At 46.7% G+C, this 21,543-nt stretch overlaps 1 protein-coding gene across 6 annotated transcripts in view; it reads left to right on the top strand.

Moving 5' to 3' along the window:
• The window catches only part of UBE3C (ubiquitin protein ligase E3C), a 119,289-nt gene that overhangs the window by 72,716 nt on the left and 25,030 nt on the right, over nt 1–21,543 (top strand). For all 6 annotated transcript variants that reach the window (XM_024130940.3, XM_028489506.2, XM_024130931.3 and 3 more), the window contains one exon: nt 4,616–4,863. In XM_024130940.3, the coding sequence (XP_023986708.1) occupies nt 4,616–4,863 (248 nt within the window). The remainder of the gene's footprint in view (nt 1–4,615; nt 4,864–21,543) is intronic.

Genomic DNA, 21,543 nt, shown 5'->3' with positions numbered 1-21,543 from the left:
GGGCTCCCAGACGCTGTAAGAAAATGGCTGAGGAGAAGGGACGTCTCTGCCTGGGCAGGTTTTTAATGCAGGTGGAAGTGCCCCATTCGGGGGAAACTGCCACAAAGGACATTTTGTGGTCAGGAAGAGAAGTGGGCACCGGCGTTTAAGCAGGAAGGGCCAGGAGTGCAGTTGGGTGTATGGTCGGGACTGCCCTCATCTATAAAGCTGCTCACCCCCAGCCTCTGGGGGAAAGATAAACACCAGCTCTCTGTCTTCTGGTTGGACAACAAGAAGGCCTGGGCAGTGAGAGCCCTTTTTCTGGATTGGTTCCATCGATGCCTTGTCCTTGACGTCAGGAAGCACCTTGCTGGTAAGGGATGGCCTTTACAGTTCTTTTGATATTGGCAGTGCCCTTAGCCACCCAGAAACCCATGAGTTCAACACCGAAGGTGTAGAAGTGGTCTGCTGGCTCACGAAACACATCTCTAATGCAGCCTGTAGATCAGGGGGCCATAGGGACCTTTCAGGCTCATTACACGTGGTGCTCCGTGGAGAGGCTTGTCCGCATGATGTCAGAGGACCCAGCAGAGAGAACATCGTGAGAGTCTGAGAGGACCCTACCATTGATGATGCCGTAGCTGTTACAGAAAGAGCCCTGAAAGCCACCAAGCCAGAAACAGCACAGTCCTGCCGGGGAAAAGTGTCCAGATGCTGCGCGTGACTTCACAGGATTTACGTCAGAGCCAATCAAGGAAATCATGAGAGAGATTGTAAATATGGGGGAAAAGGTGGGGTGAAGGCCTTCAAAATACGGATCTTGGAGAAAAAAGGCAAGAGCTAGTAGGCACCAGCTGAGTGGAGCTGACAGAAGACGAATGGGTGGAGATGAGAGCCTCTGAACCACAGCCGATGGCGAGGACAAGGTGCAGAAGAAGAGCACCCGGCAGCAAGCCGACGGCAGGCCACCTGGCAGGAGGGTTCTCACTGTCCGACGCCGCTCCTGACTTCTACGCCGTGGCCCCTTGTGTGGTACGGGCACTGAGACTAAAGCAAACAGTGGACGAAGGGTGGGTACCGTATAGAAACCGTTCTAGAGAAATAAAAGAGCAGAAAAGTCAGGCAGAAATTATGATCTTTTCCCGTCAAGTTACACCAAATGTGCCTCCCCTCCTGCCTCCCCTTCCACCTCCCCGACCCCTGCCACTGCCTCCTCCTCGGCCTGATCAGCGTGAGGACGAGGAGGACGGAGGCCTTTGTGATGATCCACTTCCACCTCACAGCGAGTGATCGGCACGCTGCACAGTGAACAGCTTAGCCGTTGTGTACGTGAGGGTCTTCCTGGGAAAGTCTGAGAACCGTGTGAGACATTTCTGTGTCATCATCATCGTCACCCAGGTGTCCATCGTGCGCAGGGCTTGTATTGAAGTGGACAGCCTGTGCTTACATAAGTGCAAAGTGAGCGCTACTGACTGTAAACTTAATAATGTGTTAGCTTTCTTACTCCCAGAACATTGCTTTCAAAGTTATGTCACCATACGGCATGCCTCCCTCTCTCTTGTAACTGGAGAAACTGCTTATCAGCTTCTCATCACAGGTGTGATTTTTAAAAACGTAACAATGTTACCAATACTGTATTATGAATATGACTGTAATGGTGTATGCCGTAAACATTCTATAAGGATTCATTCTTTAGTGTATAGACTAGGCTACCATAAACAATCATATTCTTTTTTTTTTTTTTTTTTTTTTTTTGTTACGCGGGCCTCTCACCGCCGTGGCCTCTCCCGTCGCGGAGCACAGGCTCCGGACGCGCAGGCTCAGCGGCCGTGGCTCACGGGCCCGGCCGCTCCGCGGCACGTGGGGTCTTCCCGGGCCGGGGCGCGAACCCGCGTCCCCCGCATCGTTAGGTGGACTCTCAACCGCTGCGCCACCAGGGAAGCCCAGCAATCATATTCTTGATGCTTTGTTATCAGTGCATGAATCGTTATACCTGTAAACAAATGGGAATTTCATTTTCACATTATCTTTTCATTTTTGATGTCTAGCGTTAGTAATGTGTATAACATCTACAGTGTTTTGTATCGTGTAAGACGGTGTTGATGTAGGTACTGACAGCCAGGCGATTCATCTTGAAAGCAGGTGATGTAAACTTGACAAGTCAATAAATACAGTACAGTACTGTGAATGTGTTTTCTCTTCCTTATGATTTTCTTGATAACATTTTCCTTTTCCTAGCTCACTTTATCGTAAGAGTAGAGTATGTAATATGTATACCATACAAAACGTGTTAATCGACGGTTTATGTTGTCGGTAAGGCTTCTGGTCAGCGGTGGGCTATTAGTAGTTAAGTTTTGGGGGAGTCGAACGTTACACGTGGATTTTCACCTGTGTGTGGGCCCCTAAGCTCTGAATTCTTCAAGGGTCAACTGTAATATATGACTTAGGTCCCCCCGCCCCAACCTTACCGTATAAGCAGATACTGTTCATCTGTCTTTTGAATCAAGCAGTGGCAAGATACCTAGAAGACTAGATTTGATTCTAAAAGTATCGTGCTATTGTATATTGCTGTTTACAGAAATGAGCTTCAGGGAACCACAGAACCTCAGTTCTGGCCACAGTTGAGGAGGTGATGTCTGGGAGTGGCCGCGGGGCCTCTGAGATACAAAGACCCCCCCGCCCCCCGAAGATTAGCGCTGCGGTTTGAACGAGAGGGTTAGCGGCGGGCCTTGGCTGAGCGTTCGCCACTTACGGAAGGTTTTACACTTAGGGTTTTTCAGGAGCCTGCTGCTAACTGTTGACATTCAGTTTGAGGAAAACCGCGCGTGGCAAGTAAACGCGTCCAGTTTATCCTGGAAACGGAGTACTGAGGGGGTGTATACGGAAGGCCACGAAGGCCACCCGTAGTTTTGTGTTGATCCACAGTTATCTGCTTGGGGTTCCCCCTGCTTTTACCTAGGCCTTGAGAGGGAACGTGTTTGCTAATTGTGTTGATCAAAATAGACGCAAGTAACACTGTCTGTGGAATGTAATCGTCAGTGCAAAGCATGTTCTTCATTTAAGTGTAGTCACATTTTAAAAATGAAAGAAGGTGTTTTAGTTGAAAAGAACCTATGCTTTGTAGGTAATAGACGTGCTTTAAAATTACAACCCTACCCTTTACAATGTCAGCTGTATGTCCTCGGGTGAATCGTTCAACCTTCCCTGTCCTTGGGTTTCTCACACGAGAATGGGGATGTTCTTAACCCAGAGGTTGTTAAAGGGTTGGAAGTGATCAACGTATGTGAAATTGCTGGCGTGAGTTCTGCCAGCTCAGGGTAGACGTCAGCGGTGGTTATTCCCGCACAAGCACAAGCGCAAGAGGACGCTGCCGCCGCCTCTGGTTGGGTCTGTTTACTCCTGAGGGAGGTGTGGGCACTGCACCGCCCTAGAGGAGACCTCCCCGGGCGCAGCTTTTGTTCCTGTGGCAGGATGGGTGGGCGGCGCTCTCCTTTGCAGGCGCCACGGCCCTCGGTCCACACGTTGAACTGTCGGCCCTGTTAGAAGTGTCGTATAGAATAGCCACACCTCAGGTCCTGCGACCTCAGTACTGACACTCGCACATAACAGTGCTGGGGTTCAGCTGAACCGACATTCTGTTAAACCCCTTTCCGGGGTGTTTTCTAGAGCTCACCTGTCCCCTGCGATGCTTCGGGTCAGATACGTGTGGGCGACTGCACGCTGCCGGAAAGACAGCTGCAGCGCGGACCCGGGTGCAGCCCTGCGACCTGGGTTCAGTTGCCCTCCGCCTGCGGCTCTTGATGTGCAGAGCGCCTGAAGGACATTGGTAGGAAACGATGAAGGACGTGTCAGTCACTTTGTCAGACCTGTTCCCTGATTAAGCCAGGGAGCCCCTGGTTTTGACTTGTGGTAGAATCACGTCTGCTGGCCCGTATTTGGGGCCTGCGCCCTGAAGCCTGTGTCGGAGGCTATTGTATTCATTGCAAGTGAGTCCGGGGCCTGGTGTCCCTACTTCTGCAGTGCCGTCCTTACGAGGACGGCCCCGTCCCTCACGTGTCAGGCAGACTTAAGCAACTTAAAAATTGCACATTGTGGCACGTTATGGAACCAAAAATGTCCCCCATTTTTCAGCCAAACATCGTTTTAACTGATGTAGATTCTGGTGTTCTGACTCTCGTGTCCTTCGCCTCTTTCAAAAGGTCTCTGTAATGTTAACTTCATTGACATCTGCTTTGTTCATTTACCCTTTTGCCTTTCTTGGTAGTAGCTCTCTGCTCCAGTATTATCCTTAGGTCCTCCGTTCCATTCCCCTCCTCCTGGTATTTGAGTTTGTTGCATCCTTTAGCATATGTGGGATAACTGTATTTTCTGCTAAACACACCTCCCTCCGCCTCACTCCATTCTTGATCTGTCAGTATCAGGGCAAAGGAACGTCTCTCTTCTTCCCATTGTAGGCCCTGAGGGAAATACTGGTCAGTCTGTCTCATTGTCTCTTTTTAACGTTGATTATTTTTTAAGTCTTGCATTAAAATATTTTTAATATTCTCGCTCCCCTTACCTAACTTCTTTTAATACCAGCTTATTTTATTGCTTTTTAAACAATATTTTCTGCTTGCCCCACCCCCTCTCTTAACAGAGCCTGATTTGAAAAAGCGGATCCGTGTGCACTTACTCAATGCGCATGGCCTGGACGAAGCGGGCATTGACGGTGGTGGTATTTTCAGAGAGTTTCTAAATGAACTACTGAAGTCGGGGTTTAACCCCAACCAGGGCTTCTTTAAGACCACTAACGAAGGGCTGCTGTACCCCAACCCAGCTGCCCAGATGCTTGTGGGGGAGTCCTTTGCCAGACATTACTACTTCCTGGGCAGGATGCTTGGAAAGGTAAAGTAAACTTTATGTCAAAACGGATCTCAGACCACGGGGTGTGGAAATTCGGTGCTTCTGTGTGGTTACCATCTGTTTCATTGAAGAGCTTTATTCCGAATTGCTTAAGTAATTCTGATGAACCCCTGAATTGTGTTTTCTTACATAATAACGGCTTTATAGCATTATACATTTCATACACAGTTACGTACATTAAAAAATTATTGATACGGCGTAGAAAACATGGGAAGCATGATATAAAATTCTGTTTATACAGATAAAATTCTGTTTATCTGCTAGCATAGGTATGAGTACTGTAAATATTTTGTCTTTTCACAGTAGCTCTTGTTGATAATCAGTGTTAAAAGTGATTCTTTTAAGGTTCTATAAAATTTTCAAAGTGCTATGAGATGGAAGGCCATAGTTATTCAGTGTAGTTTAAGTGTTATATATGTTGTGTGCAGATTCTTGAAAATTGGCCACTTAAGGATATTACGGTAATGCTGTAGTGACCAGAGTGTTACACCTGACGGTGTACACCATCTGTACAAACGCACCTTACCCTTTATTGTAAATGAAAGGAAAATTTAGTTATATGACGTAGTGGAAACTTCCTAGTTAATGGTGAAACTTTCAAAGCACACCTTCCCACTAAAGTCAGGAACAGGATGAAGGTACCCACTGAGGCCAGTCCCACTTATTGTTGAACTAGAGCAGTGCTGGCCTTAGTCTGTTCAGGCTGCTGTAACAAGATCCCACAGACTGGGTGGCTTACAGACAACAGAAATAGACTTCTCACAGTTCTGGAGCCTGGCGTCTGAGATCAGGGCACTGCGTGGTTTTATCTGGTGGAGGCCCCCTTCCTGGTTCAGAGCTGGTGCCTGCTCCCTGGGTCTTCACATGGCGGAAGGGGGCGGGGGAGCTCCGTGGGGCTTCTTTGCAAGGGCTCTAATCCCATTCACGAGGGCTCCACCCTCGTGCCCCAAGCACCAGGGGCCCCACCTCCTGACGCCGTCACAGTGTGTGGGGGGTTTGGGGGAAACGCAGACGTTCAGACCGTGGCATAGCTTGTGGGCTGCCATAGGCGGGGTGCAGGAGGTGGGGCTCCAGTTACGTTGGGAGGGGCACTTCCCCACACCTCGGGTCCAGTCCCCCAAGAAAGGGAGTCTTCTTTTTTTTTTCTTTTTAACTGATTACTAGCATTTTAAGTTAGGGAAAACGTTTACATACAAGGTTATTTTGTTTGCTTCTTTGCACTTAAACAGTGTTGATAATTACTAATCCTAACAGGATGTAGCTGGCAGGTATCCCACTAAAATCAGTCATTGAAACTTATGCCCAGCTGTTGCAAGTGAGGCGGAAAATCATCTGGTTATTCCCATAGGAAATGGAAAATGAATGATTCTTGGTTTTTGAATGAATGAATGAATTCATTCCACCAGTCGTAACTTACAGAGCATGGTGCGTCTGGGGAAGTGTGCAAGGATTTCCCGGTACTCAGACTAACTACCAAGTCCTCACGGTCATGACAGACAAAAAGTTTCACCCCAGGTCCACCGTCTGAGTCAGCAGCCCACTCACCGCAGTGTCTGGCGGGTGGAGGTGGGAGGGTCGTGTGGGTGCTGCGGTCCAGCCTCGGCCTCCCGGCCGGCCCGCCTCATCCGAGTGAGGAGACGTCTTCTGCCCCCTTCCTGGCTCCCAGCACCCTCTTCTGCCAGGCACCGGGCCCAGTTCAGAAGACCCCTTCCTCAAGTTAGTTCCCGTTTCTCTTCATCCTGGGATGTTCCTTGCAGTATAGAAGAAAGGTGTAACTTCTCCCTGGTTCTCTAAAGTGTCGTGCCTAGTGCACACACCGCGGCCACTAGCTACTGAGAGTGATAGTAAGTGAAGTTCATGCATTGTGTTGCCCAGGGACCTGGCTGTGTTGTTATACAGATAGGTAAACGTTTTTCATGGTATTTGGGGGCAATTTGTTAGGGTTTTTGGATCGTCTAGGAATGCATTTGTATTTCCACTGTTTGAAATAGTAGACTAGGAACGCCTGATATTTCATATTTACTATCCAACACATTGTTAGAGACGGGCTGGATTGTAACACAAGGACTGTAATCAGTACGGCTTCTGAAAGTCAAAGCAGTGACCAGAGGTGACAGTCTGAAACTAAGGGCAGCAAACTACAGCCCCTGAGCACGTCTACCCACCTATTTTATTGTTTGTTTGTTTTCTTTAAAAAAAAAAAAAAAAAAAAAAAAGGCTTTACTGGAACGTCATTTCCATATTGTCTGTGGCTGCTTTCCCCCGGGGGGGCAGAGCTGAGGAGTGCTGAAGTATATGCTGCTGGGCCCTTTCCGGGACAGGTTTGCCAGCCCCTGCCGTGGAACCAGCCGGCAGCCAGACCATAAAGGGCCGGTGTGTCCCACGATGACAAGTTGGCTCTTCATCCTGTGGGTCGTGCAGAACCACTGTGTTCAGCAAATGGCTGAGGTGACAGACTTAGTACGTTTTTAGGGAGACCCTGTGGAACCCATGCGGAGAATGGCTTTTAGAGACGAGGATAGCAATCCGGTCCTGAGTGACAGTGCCCTGGTTACCTAGCGTCATGCTGTGAGGTCAGGTCAGCTGAGGACTGAAACGTGACCACTGGCTTTATCAGCAAGTTTTTGTTTTCTGGGTGTTTTTTTCTTGTAACATTTTATTGAGATAGAATTCTCAAACCGTGCAATTCACCCATTTAAAAAGTACAATTCAGCGGTTTCGGTGCATTCACAGCTTTGTACGACCATCACTACAAATTTAGAACATTTTCACCACCTGTACCCATGAACAGTTACTCCTCCCTTCCCACCCCCAAGACCTCGGCAAACACTAATCTACTTTTTGTTTCCTATTCTGCCATTAATTAATCTATTAAGGTACCGATTGTCTCTTATTTGTGTCCTTATTCTGCACATTTCCTATAAATTGAATCATGACGTATGTGGCCTTTTGTGATTGGCTTCTGTCACTTAGCATGTTTTCAGGGATCACTCACGTTGTGCCATGTGTCAGTACTTCGTTCCTTTTATTGCCAATTAATATTCTGCTGTAGGATAACCACATTTATGTAACCATCCCTCAGCCGGTGGACATGAGGGTAGTCGTTGGTGATGTTTTTCGTGGGGTGGCATGATAGAAATGAGTTTGCTTTGGGGTGAGGGAAAGGAAATGGAAGGTTTACAGATGGAAGGAGTGTCGGTGGCCTTTTCAGCCGGCTTGGCTCCCAAGGGAAGGAGAGAGAGGATCTCTAGAGAAAGAACAAGTTCCAGAGAAGAATGGGTGGATGGTTTGGTTGGTGTTCAGAGATAGGGTAGCAATCTTCGGTGAAGTGTCCACGGATAAAGAACCAGAACGGGGGGTGGGGGGTGGTCTGGGATCCTGGGAGAGACACAGCAAAGAACTGATGAGCAGCTGTGACCCAGAGCTGCACCCTCTGCAGGAACTTGCTGCGATGGCGCAGATGTTGTCCGGCTGCCCTGGGGCTGGTGCAGGGACTCTCCCTGTGATGCCGTTGTTCTCATCAGCCGCTGTGGCTCGTGGCTGCGGCGTTGAGCAGCCCTGGGGCCGGTGGAGGGCCGGGGCCCATCTCTGCTAGACGAGGTGAGAGGGGGCGGCCCCTGGTGAGCGCCCGTTGACGCAGGGCTGCACTGTGGTGTCTGGAGAGACTGCAGAGTGAGCGCATGGGGAGGAGGGCCCAAGGAGGTGGGGTCTCAGTAGGGAAGAAAGTGCACCAAGGAGGAGGGGTGAGCAACGTGCTGAAGGCAGCTGGGAGGTCAGGAAGGCGGGGCTCCGCGGGGCGCAGCTCTGCTCAGGGCGGTGACGCTGAGCTGGTGGCAGGCTGAGTGCAAGCCACGCTCGGAGCTCGGTGTCCAGGGGCGATTACTCAGCAGCTTTACCGTCTTGAATAAGTAATTAAGAAACTAATGTTGCTACGTAATTATTCTATAAAAATTAATCAGGACTATCTATAATCATTTTCAACTTTACAATTAAATTCCCTTATTTGTAGCTCTGTTCTCTGTGGTACGTATTCTATTAAGCAGACCTTCCCTTGAAGCTTAGTGTATGGAGTTGCCCGTTTGAGAAGCAGCTTAATTAAAAATTGATGCCTGCAAAGCAGATGATGCTCTTGTGACTTATTTTGAAGTAACAGGTTTTTTTGAAGTACAATTCACATTCCATAAAATTCAGCCTTTTTAAAGAGTACAGTTCAGTGGTTTTTGGTGTATTCACTGAGTTGTGCGGCCATCTCCACTATAACTTCAGAACAGACCCTAAAAAGGGGACCCCATGTTCATTAGCAGCTGTTCCCCGGTCTGCTCCAGGCCCGTCAGCCCCGGGCCACCTCTAACCTACTTCCTGGCTCTGTGATTTGCGTGGTCTGGACATTTCATATACATGCAGTCACACAGTACGTGGCCTTTTGTGACTGATTTCTTTGCCTTAGCCTAATGTTTTCAAGGTTCCTCCATGTTGTAGCATATATCAGTCCTTCATTCCTTCTTTGTCTGAATAACGTTCCATCCTGTGAATATGTACCACAGTTTTATCAGTTCGTCATTTGATGGATTGTTGGGTTGTTTCCACTGTTCGCTATTATGAGTAATGCTGCTGCGGACATTCGTGGACAGTACATTTTCATTTCTCTTGCCAAGAGAAATACATACCTAGGAGTGGAAGTGTTGGTTCATATGGTGACTATATCAAAGTGTCCGCACCCTTTTACAATCCCACCAGCAATGTATGCAAGTTCCATTTTCTCCACATCCTTGCCAACACTTACTATTGTCTGTCTTTTTTGTAACACCCGTCCCGGTGGGTGTGAAGTGGTGTGTCGTTCTGGTTTTGATTTGCATTTCCCCGATGATGAATGATGTTGAACGTCTTTGCGTGTGCTTCTTGTCTTCTGTGGAGAAATGTCTGTTCAGGTCAATTGCCCATTTCTTAAGTTGAGTTGTTTGCCTTTTATTAAGTCTTTTATATATTCTAGTTTCAAGTCCCTTATCAGGTATGTGGTCTGCGAATATTATCTCCTTTTCTTTGGGTTGTTTTTCATTTTCTTGATGTTCTCCTTAGCAGCACAAAAGTTGTTAATTTTGTTTTTCTTTTGTTGCCTTATCTGAGAAACCATTGCCTAATCCGAGGTCACAAAAATATATACCTGAATGTTCTTCTAAGAGTTTTGTAGTTTTAGCTCTTACATTTATGTCTTTGACTCTTTTTTTTTTTTTAACATCTTGATTGGAGTATAATTGCCTTACAATGGTGTGTTAGTTTCTGCTTTATAACAAAGTGAATCAGTTATACATATACATATGTTCCCATATCTCTTCCCTCTTGCGTCTCCCTCCCTCCCTCCCACCCCTCTAGGTGGTCACAAAGCACCGAGCTGATCTCCCTGTGCTATGCGGCTACTTCCCACTAGCTATTTTACGTTTGGTCGTGTATATGTGTCCATGCCACTCTTTCTGATTCATTTTGAGTTTATTTCTGTAGATGGTGTGAGTTAGGAGGTTCCTCTATATTCTTTTGCGTATGGATGTCCGGCTGTCCCAGCACCATTTGTTGAAAAGACTGTCCTGGCACTCTTGTTGAGAGTCAGCTGACCACAAATGTAAGGGTTTATTTCTGAGCTCTTGATTCTATTTCATTGATCTCTATGTCTAGCCTTATGCCAGTGTGACACTGTTTTGACTACTGTAGCTCTGTAGTAAGTTTTGTGTTGTGTGTGTGTATTTGTTAATGACAGATGGTAATGGAACCCCAGGCCTAACAAAGCAGAGGGGTAGTGAGAATCGGTGTGTCTTGGATATAAAAATCATGCTCCTTTATTTGTATCTCTTTGAGATGCGTCATTATAGGCCCAGTTATTATTTTTTTGTTCAGATTCCAAATGTTGCTCTTTTAGTAATATAGATTTTAAGTGTTCTTTAACTTTAGTAATGGGCTTCAACTTGACCTCACCATTTTAACAGTATGTTTTCTTCAGGCTCCCCTTATTTCAGTGACAAATTTCAGGCATTGACCTGATGTTAGATTCCTTAGCATAAATTTCAAACAGATCGTGTTCTCACCTTAATTCATTTTAAGGCATAATGTATCTCTCCCACCTGGAGCTGTGTGCTGTCCTTGGTGTCAGTTCTCAGGGAGATAGTATCTCTCCCTGTCAGTGGTCCCTTTTGACTCAGTCTCAGCTCCCTCCCAAGGGTGTAAGTTTCATAACTCACTGCACCAAAAATCTTTGAAAGGATGTGCTATCGTTCTTTCTGTGAAGATGAGCCTTTATTTTGATAGCCTAACCTGAAATGCTCCCTAAATTCAATGGTTCTTATACAGTGCAGTGACAGACAACAGAGTAATTTTATTTGCATAAATTAAATCTTATTACAGTTCTATGTTATTTTTCCTTCCTGAATGTATGAATTGTCCAATCTTGATTAACGTAGAGGCAGGATAAGTACTAGATGATCCTGGCTCGCGGAAGCTTTCTGGCTCACTGGTAGCTTTGTGCGTCCCTGGTCAGTGACGTGCTGCTCGCATCGAGAATTGTCCTGACGACACAGTCTTGGAAAGTGCTGTAGATTCAGAGGGGATAACAGATCGCTCTTACTGCTGTACTCTGGAATGTGTTACCTCTTTATTTTCTTTTTTTCTTTTATTTACTTTATTTTTGGCTGCGTTGGGTCTCTGTTGCTGCGCGCAGGCTTTTCTCCAGTGGCGGCGAGCGGGGGCTGCTCTTCGTTGCGGTGCTTGGGCTTCTCATCGCGGTGGCTTCTCTTGTTGCGGAGCACGGGCTCTAGGCACGCGGGCTTCAGTAGTTGTGGCGCACGGGCTTCAGTAGTTGTGGCTTGTGGGCTCTGGAGCCCACAAGCCCGTGTGGCGCACGGGCTTAGTTGCTCCGCGGCATGTGGGATCTTCCCAGGCCGGGGCTCGAACCCGTGTCCCCTGCTTTGGCAGGCGGATGAATAACCACTGCGCCACCAGGGAAGCCCTGGAATATGTTACCTCTTTAAACCAGATTCCAGGGAGAAAAATTTGGCATCTGAACCTTTCTCCTAAAAATGAAGTTTGTATAAATTCCATCTCAAAGCTCTTTAAAATAATGAAGTTTAGACAAAACCAGTAACAAAACTATAGTTATTTGAGGGTGGTACTTAATTTAGTTTCTCACGTTAAGGATTTTACTCATATAATTTTCTGCATGGAAATTCCTAAGGGAGCAGTAGTTTCTAAAACATATCTGATCACAAATGGTTAAACTTTGTACCAACATGTTAAAAATTGTCCAGATCTAAGTGAGTGTAATAGTATAGCACTAATAGTGTGGTATCTGAACATTAAATCTTTAAGAGAAGAAAATTGTATATTGATTGATTATGATATTTATTGGGTCATAATGTATTTAAATTTTCTTTAATGCATATGTTAGTGATTGTTTACTGTGATGAAGTGCAAAGAGGCCTTCAAGCGCTCCTGCACAGGAAGAATTACCTCATGTCACTGGTCACTTCTCCATTAGAGGTTCCATTAGCAGATGATTCCTGCTTTGGTGTGGGTTGGGGTCGCATTTTATCGCCTGTAAATCAGGCTCTAGACAGGGAATAAATAAACAGCTCAAGGATGTGGTAATGTCATCTTGAACTTTTTTTTTTTTTTTTTTTTAACAGCTAGAAGCACCTACGTCCATTTAAGCCGATTAAGTTCAGAATATTTATTGAAGGAAATCTTTCATCATATTTGAATTCTATTTGGAACTAGCTCTTTTTTTCTTGCTCCAGAATATTGATTTAATTGAAACAGAATGCCTGTAAACCAAATTATTTGATAATATCTTGATCATATATTTCAAATTTTTAATTAGCAGATGGTGAAACTTCAGCATAGTTTATAATTTTGTATTGAGTAGAATTCAGCACTTACTGTATCATAGAGTATAATACTGGCAGTTAACAGTTTATCCTGAGACTTTTGAGAGCTGGGAGGATTTATTTTTCTATTCATTAGAGTCCTTTTATAAAATGCGCACAGAATTTGCAGAGGCTTTAAAACTGTTGATTGAGGTGAGTAGTAGTCATTTAAGGTACTTTGGTCCTTAAATGGCACAGCCTCTCTTTTATACTATCTTGTTTTGAACTCTCAGACTCATTAAGGGTCAGTGTAGGTCAGCCTCCTCATCTGATTGTCACCAGCCTGAGTGCTCTGAGCTCTAAAGTTAATATATCTTTCCCTTAACTTTTCTTAAACATAACATTCAGTAAATAGTTGAGCATTCTGTGCCTAGCACGGGTCTTCCAAACAATGTTAAGACTTTTTTTACTTTGATATCAGCAAATTTCAGAAGCAGGCTTTCTCTGAATCTCCCAGTTAACCACAGTGGACGAGTCATCATGAGTTTGCTCTTGTTGACCTTCAACTTTTTTGGAAACAGAAAAATCAAAGATCATAATTTATAAATATGTACAATTTATAATTTACGAATGATTATTTTATTTGAACCTTATCCCTTCTGAGAATTGTACCTGCTTTTATAGCATTCTAATCACAATTTGTATTCTTTTCCATTAAAAGCAAAGCACTCCCAAATCTGGAGATGATTCTTCTTGCTAGTTAAGGTCATAGTTTTCTATGTAAGTTTATTTCTTCAAAATTAAACATGAAATTAAAATAGTTTACTGCACAGTAAAAATGGCAGGTGTATTCCAGAATTCAGTTGATTCCAGTACCAAAAACATTCCTGTAGTTTTAGCCATTCTGAGATGCTCACCAAAATTCTTTCTGCTCCACATAAAGTAGACCTTGCTTACTATTGAGATATCCCTTCTCGTATTTTTTAAGCACTCCCACACACTAGTCTGACATGGGCCAGCATTAGCACTGGGGCCATTTTCCTTTTTCTAAGCCATGTTAGATTCTCACCAGGAAAATTAGGAACACAGACTCTTGCTGGCGCTGCGTAACGTGTATGTATCGCATGTCTTTCCCTGCCTTTATTTGTGCAATAAGGGCAATAATTATCTAAAAATAAAATGGGCCCATTTAAACCCTTCTAAACAGTTAAAATGAGTAAATTTCCTGTATGAAAAGGTAGCCAGTGAAGATGTATACTGCTGCTCTGTTGCTAAACTTGGGATAACTTTGTTTGGGAGAGAGCAGTGGGTTGTTCTCCTCCATGAGTGAGACCGACCGGGCTGGGAGCCCTGGTTCCAGCAGCGGGGATCTGAGCAGAGGGGTGATAGCACACGAGTTACGTTTAACAGGCCTCCTGGCCTCTGCCGTTAGAGGTGGCCCAGGGCTTCCCTGGTGGCACGGTGATTAAGAATCCGCCTGCCGATGGCAGGGGACACGGGTTCGAGCCCCGGTCCTGGAAGATCCCACATGCCGCGGAGCAGCTAAGCCTGTGCGCCACAACTACTGAGCCTGCGCTCTAGAGCCCGCGAGCCACAACTGCTGGAGCCCGCGCGCCTAGAGCCCGTGCTCTGCCACGAGAGAAGCCACCGCGATGAGAAGCCTGCGCACCGCAACGAAGAGTAGCCCCCGCTCACCGCAACTAGAGAAAGCCCAGCGCAGCAACAAAGACCCAACAACACAGCCAAATATAAATAAGTAAATAAACAAATAAAAAGAAGTAGCCCAGGGCTTCCCTGGTGGCGCAGTGGTTGCGCGTCCGCCTGCCGATCAGCGCAGCAACAAAGACCCAACAACACAGCCAAAAATAAATATTTTTGGGAAGCCCAGGGCTTCCCTGGTGGCGCAGTGGTTGCGCGTCCGCCTGCCGATGCAGGGGAACCGGGTTCGCGCCCCGGCCTGGGAGGATCCCACATGCCGCGGAGCGGCTGGGCCCGTGAGCCATGGCCGCCGAGCCTGCGCGTCCGGAGCCTGTGCTCCGCGACGGACGGGAGAGGCCACAACAGAGGGAGGCCCGCATACCACAAAAAAAAAAAAAAAGTAGTAGCCCAAGTGGCAGCAGGAACCCAAGGACTGGGTGATGTCACCCAGGAGTGGGTGTGGCTACAGAAAAGGCCTTTCCAAGATTTAGAGTTCAGGGAGTGAAGGAGAATTTAGCAACACAAGTTCAGAAGCAGCAGCTAGAAAGGTCAGGAGAAAACCCAGGAAAGGGTTCTTTTGGAAGGGTTTGTCTGGAAGCCAAATGAAGACTGTTGCAAGGGAGAGAGAATGACAGATCGGGTCAGATGCTACCCGTGGGTCAGAGAGATAAGGACTGAGAGGTGACCATTCTGTCAGCAGTGTGGACAGGCAGCTTTCCTGGAGTGGCGGAGGCCAAGGCCTCTGCACACGGGTCGAGAAAATGGACGCAGTGTCTTCCAGAAGTACCTACGTTATGGTGTCCTGGAGCCTGTATCCCTACAGAAATAGTGCGTATATTCGACAAAACACACGAGCTGGAGTGTTTATAGCAGCGCGATACTGCACAGCCCAGACTGCAACCTGCAGGGGCCCGGGGGCCTGCTGGCCACGCCCGGAAGGTCGCAGAGGTTGAGAGGCGTCTCGCGGGGATGGGTGGCAGCCGGGCCATCAGGGTCGCCGGCCAGGCAGGTGCCTGCGTGCTGTTGCCCTGGCGGGGGGGCGCTTTCCACTTGGGGGGCTGGGCTGCAGCCTGTCCCACGGCTGGGGAGGGGCTGGGGAGGGGGGCCTGTGGGCAGCGACCCCCAGTCTTCTAAGGGGTGGCTGCCGGAGGGAGACGTGAGCAGTGGCTTCAAGGGACAAGGGCTCGTGAGCCATGTCTCTGGGAAGGAGGCAGAGCTGCTGCCCCGGCGGCGGGGAGGGAGGGAGGGAGGGTCGGCACTTTGGAGCGAGGCTGAGCTGGCAGGGCTCGTGGGCGGCAGTGCACAGCCTGGTGCCCAGACGGGCGCGTCCCCGCACGGGACGCCTAGGGTCTCTGGGGAGACGGAAAGCAGACCCTTGACTGCCCGGGGCTGGGGGTGTGAAATGTTCAAAAACCACTCGTGGTGATGGTTGCGCAACTCTGTGAATATCAGAACCACTGGATTGTTCGCTTTAAATGGGTGAATTGTCCGGTATGTGAATTATATCTCAACAAAGCTGTTACCAAAAAGTAGTGCTGTAATATGGTAGTTTGGGTAGAGCCTTAAGTGTCAGAGGGGTTAAGGGAGGGGGGGGAGGTCAGTGTGAGGTGGGTTCGTGGGTGGGGCATGTCACAGACATCGTCACCCTCGTTAGCAAGGGCTCTCAGTACCTGGCGGTGACGCCTCCGACCCTTGAGGGACACCAGGATACTCACAGTTCAGAAGTCTAATTAATATTTTATTATTCTGGTGGTGAAAGTAGAATTTTTAAACCTGCAAAATGTTTTCTTTTAATTACGGAGAAAAGTTCTTGTTTGTATGGGGTACCTTATCGAGTGTCTTTCCAGAAGCAGGAATATAACAGCTGCTCTAGAACTCCCAGATATTTACTTCTTTTTTTCTTTGCCCGCGCCGTGCGGCCTCCGGGACTCTAGTTCCCCGACCAGGGATTGAACCCGTGCCTCCTGCAGTGGAAGCGCAGAGTCTTAACCACTGGACCGCCGGGGAAGTCCCAATATTTACTTCTTGTGGGTAGAAATGGGAGTGTGGGTTTTGTTACTTTGGCTGTGGAGACCTTCTGGTGGGCCCAGTGGGAGGAGCAGAGCAGCCTCTGTGGAGCCTGAGCTGGGGGGAGGGGGCCTGGGGGGCAGCAGTCGCTGGACAGAGTCACTGCCTCACCGTGGGTGGGTTTCTGGATACCCAGTGAGGAAAACAGGATTGAGGAGTGAACTCCCATCCCCCACCTGTCTAGCATCCTCACAGGATTTCAGAAGTGAAAGAGCTGTTTTTGAAAATAAAGCTGTCAAACCCTTCGTGAGGGTTATCGGTTGCCATGAACAAGTAAAAACCTCTCCTTCGCTTCCAGGGCTGGTGGGACACCTCGTCCCCCTGGGTGGCAATGGCGCAGGTGAGACCCGACACACAATGCGTGCCGTGTCGCTGAGGGTCAGGCAGCGGTGTGGACAGAGGGGTACAGGAGTAAGCAGTGCGGAAGGGTTTGAAATGAATCCCCATACACGTAGTTTTGCATAACCTGGAATGTCTCAAAAGAGGATAAATGGTTTTTTGCAAACAAATCCATGGATGCAGAGTTCCATCCTACAGATCAGCGGTCCCTGGCACACAGGCTGGCGCTTAATAAATCTTCTCAATGACTAGGCACGGTGTGTTGTACGTAGACTTGCACTGAAGATCAGATGTTGTCTCCTGCCCTGCAGGAGCTTTTCATGAAAATCAACAGTAGCCCCAGAAACCATGTTTTTCAACTCGCGGTTATTAATTCTGAAGCATAGCTACTAAATTAAATAGCATACTGCTCTCAGCTGACGTCCCTATTTTACATACCTTTTATTTTTCAGACTCCGAGGCTAGCATGATCTGAAATAATTAAAATTATCTCCTCGCTCAATTAGAGTGGCTTTAAAACAAGACATCTCTGATATAGTTTTTAGATTAAGTTATAAATGTTCACTTTAGAACTACCTGAAGATTGATAGAGATGCATTTGAAAAGCATTATTTTTTTTTTATTGATTCTTAATGTAGTAAATTACTGAAGTTATTTGGCCGCAAACAGAAACGGCCTGAGATGCGGTGCACATTGACTCTCCCGGTAGGGCCATGATTTGCATTAATTGCACTGCGACTGCACTTACTTATATTAAAAGGCTTCTACCATAATTAATCCTTTTTATTTCAAATCATTTTGGCACAATTTCTAGCTATAAACACTCATAAAAGACAGACAGTTGAAAAATGCGTTGTAGGTTTTCTTTCCATCTACCTATTGCTATTTTTTCATGACAAGTAGTTATTGATATGCTTCTAGGAACAAGTGTGGTGCAGCTGACTGAGAATTAAGGCCAGTATGAAAAACGCTAAGTGGATTATTTTGCATAAAAAATTGGCAGTTTTCGAAGTTGTATAATTAACCTGTGTTTAGAAAATACCTTGATTTATGCTTACATTTGTATCTCAGTTGCATACATTATGGAAATTTAATTTATAACCCATTTAGCTGATGCAATCATAGTTTTTAGTGCTATCATTTATTAGTGCTTGTATATTAAATGCTCTAAAGGTTTAAACCTGCCTCGTGTAAAAAATTATACCTATGCATTTGCATTTTATGAGTCACAGTGGAATTTCTGTTTAAAATTCAGGTAGCTCTGATAGATTTAACAAACTTCACAGGTTTATTGTTACTAATGCAGAAATGGCAAACAATGACCTTATATATTGAACATCAGATGATTTACACTTTGAGTTTACTTTACAGTCCACTGTACAAATGAGGCTTTTTCTTCAACACCTGAGATCAATCATGTCGTCTTCTGCAGAATGCTCTCCTTGGCTTTGAAGGCATCATTCATTTAGAAGTAATGGGGTTTATAAGTGCTTCAGGTTAATAGTATTAGCCATTCTTAACTTGAAGCAAACCGTGGCTTCTCAAAACAGCTCACTCTTCACATTATCAGTAGATGACTTAAGTGCCAGTTGCCATTTTATTACTCATTCTCTAATTAAGAAGTCCTTTTATGCCATCTTTTCAAAATTAATTGGGTAATCATTAGTCTTCAAATCAAATAAAAGCACAAGGACATAACGCTCCAGTTTCCCTGGCACAGAACATCTGTGGTCGTCACTGGAGGGAAGATGGGGAGCCTGAACCGCCTGAGACACGGTGACCTCCCTCGGGAGTGTGGTTCAAGGTGCCTGTCCGTAGCTTTCTGAACGTAAGCCAGTGCGCTCTGGATGTTTACTTCCGGGAGGGTGTTTCATAGCTGTTTTCTAGTTTCCTCCAGTCATATTAGTGGGTGAGAGTTTAAAATGTGGGTCTCGGGGTATCCGAGCTTTCTCTGGACGTTTAGGGGGAAAGGGGGAAGAAGCATGCATATGAGTGCGTAAGACTGGTGTGTTTAAGGGTCAGTGATTATAGACTGCCAGGCGAGTAAGAGATAGAACAGCGGTCCCCAATCTTTTTGGCACTAGGGACCGGTTTCATGGAAGACAGTTTTTCCACGGGGCGGCGGGGAGGAGGATATGGTTCCGGCCATAATGCGAGCGATGTGGGCAGCGGCAGATGAAGCTTCGCTCGCTCACCCGCCCGCCACGCCCCTCCTGCTGCGCGGCCCGCTTCCTAACAGGCCCCGGACCGGTACCAGTCCGCAGCCCGGGGGTTGGGGACCCCTGAGGTAGAGGCTTCAGTAGTGCAGCGGCGCTGGAAGCTGTGACTACGGAAGGGTCCCTCCCACGGTGCACAGTGGCACAAGGCTGCCATCTTTAATGTGGGGAAGGTGGGAGGGGCGGTGCCGGCCCACTCTGGCATTAGTTACGTCACACAGGTCTGTCTCACTAAACCCTGTGCTTAGCCTTTAGCGTGTGTGGGTGTGGCCAGGTGGGTGGCCTCTTGGAAGAGTGACTTCTGAAGTTAGTTTCATGGCTGAGAGATCACCCCTTCGATTGAATTTTGCTTTATTTTAGTTGCATGCCTAGCAGCATAGCACTGAATCCTCAAACAGTGGTTTAAAGAAGATCTGAGTGTGTCACACGGCATAGCTGATGGTAGTGGTCGCTAAGGCAGAGTTAGTCCAGCCCTCACGCCCTGTCTGTCTGTCCTTCTGGGGTCACAGACTGCCCTGCACACAGAGAAAGGTCCATGATCCCCTGTGCTCAAGGCGACGCTTCCAGCTCTGCATTTACCAAGCGAGGGACTGACACCCCTTCTCCCCTGGGAGCGGGGGTGATGACTGCAGTCATGGGAGCTTCGCAGAGGATCCGTGTCTCTGCAGATTAGATGTAGTCTAACAAAAACGGCCTTTGTGGGGGAAATCCAGATTTCCCCTTGACTTGCACGTAAGAATCAGTTTTACCTTACAGTCAGTTGGATTTTCCAGGGGGCCAAATGGAAATGCGGTCACTGATGTTGCCTGCTTTAGCAGAACTCCTGTTATGTAGCAAGCATTCAGTAAGTGGTAACTATTATTTTCATTAGAACATTTTTGACAAGAAAGATTTGTTGGGGCTTCTAAGTCATCTGCTACAATAAAATAATAATGCTTCTGAAAATTTTACAGCACATTTCTGATTCCTTGTTGCCTTTTACAGCCTCAGGCCATAGGGATATTTATCATGCCAGGTGAACCCTGACATTATATTGGAAAACTTTTATATAATTGTATTTCCTACCCTCTTTTGCGGGAGAATCTCTGGAGATTAATATAGTAATACTAACACTTAATGTAATGCAACACCACTGGTCATCAGGGAAATGTAATTTAAAACCACAATGAGATTACCCCGTTGCACCAACCAGAATAACTAAACTTTAAGAGTGACAGTACTAATAATTGGTGAGAATGTAGACCAGTTAGAACCTTCCTACATTGCTGGTCATGGCGAAAAGAAATTGTATTTTGGAAGACAGCACGTCAGTGTCTAATATAGTTAAACCTACCTTGTGCTCCAGTACTTCCACTGTCACCCAACCTGCTCAGGTATATAATAAAGAGAAATCAGAGCACAGACCCACAGAAAGGCAGGCCAGTGACTATGATCGTAGCCAAGACTGGAGACCACTCACGTGTCCATTGTCAGGTGACTAGGTAGAGCTGTTAACAACAGTAACATAGGTGAATCTCAAAAACGGTATATTGTGAGAAGACAGATATGAAAGAACACATACTGTATAGCCCCAATTATGAAGCTCCAGAATTGGCAAAACTTACCTGCGGTGACAGTAGAGTGAGGGTTAGCCTGAGGGAGGGAAGGTGTTGACTGAGGGCTGAGGGGACGCTGGGTTTGGGGAGGGGGTGTAAATGTTCTCTGTCGTGATCTGAACGGTCGTTACACAGCTGTGAGCAAGTACTGGCATGTTGTACATTTCACTTTATGTAAGTTGTACCTTAGTTAATAAATAGTTGCAAAAATCATTACACATTGCCATCCTTAGATGTAAAGGTAGACAGTAACTTACAGTGAAAACACTGATCTGGGCGTCAGGGAATCTGGGTTTTGACACCTGTTTTGCTGCCTACTAACTCAATATCTGGACAAATCTCCAGAGTTCTAAGGCCCAATTTCTTCATTTTACAATATGTGTTGGCAAACTACAGCCTGTGGGCCTATAGCCTGTCACCTATTTTTGTATGGTCACCGAGCTAAGAATGCTTTTTTTTTCCCCCCATTTGATGGTGAAAAAAAAAATCTAAAGAAGAAGAATATTTCTTGACATTGGAAATTACCTGAAACCCAACTTTGGCACACATTGTGCTCCTTTTGTGCTACAGGGCAGAGTGGGGGGGTGGTCACCGACGTGGTCTGGCCTGCCGTTGTGGGTAGAATTGTGACCCCCAAAAAGATATGCTCAAGTCCTAGTACCCTGTACCTATGATGCGACATTCGGAAAGATGGGTCTTTGCATATGTAGGCAAGCTCAGGTGAGGTCATATTGGGTAGAGTGGGTCCCAGAATCCAGCGACTGGTGTCCCCATAAGAGAAAGGAGAAGGAGATTCGGACACAGAGAGCGGACACACACAAGGGGAGAGCAGCACGTCCAGAGGCAGAGGCTGGAGGGGCACAGCAACAGGTCAGGGCCCAGCAAGGTGCCGGCAACACC

The sequence above is a fragment of the Physeter macrocephalus genome, chromosome 5, assembly GCF_002837175.3.
Source record: "Physeter macrocephalus isolate SW-GA chromosome 5, ASM283717v5, whole genome shotgun sequence".
Lineage (NCBI taxonomy): Eukaryota > Metazoa > Chordata > Mammalia > Artiodactyla > Physeteridae > Physeter > Physeter macrocephalus.
This window is presented reverse-complemented; position numbering and strand designations above follow the sequence as displayed.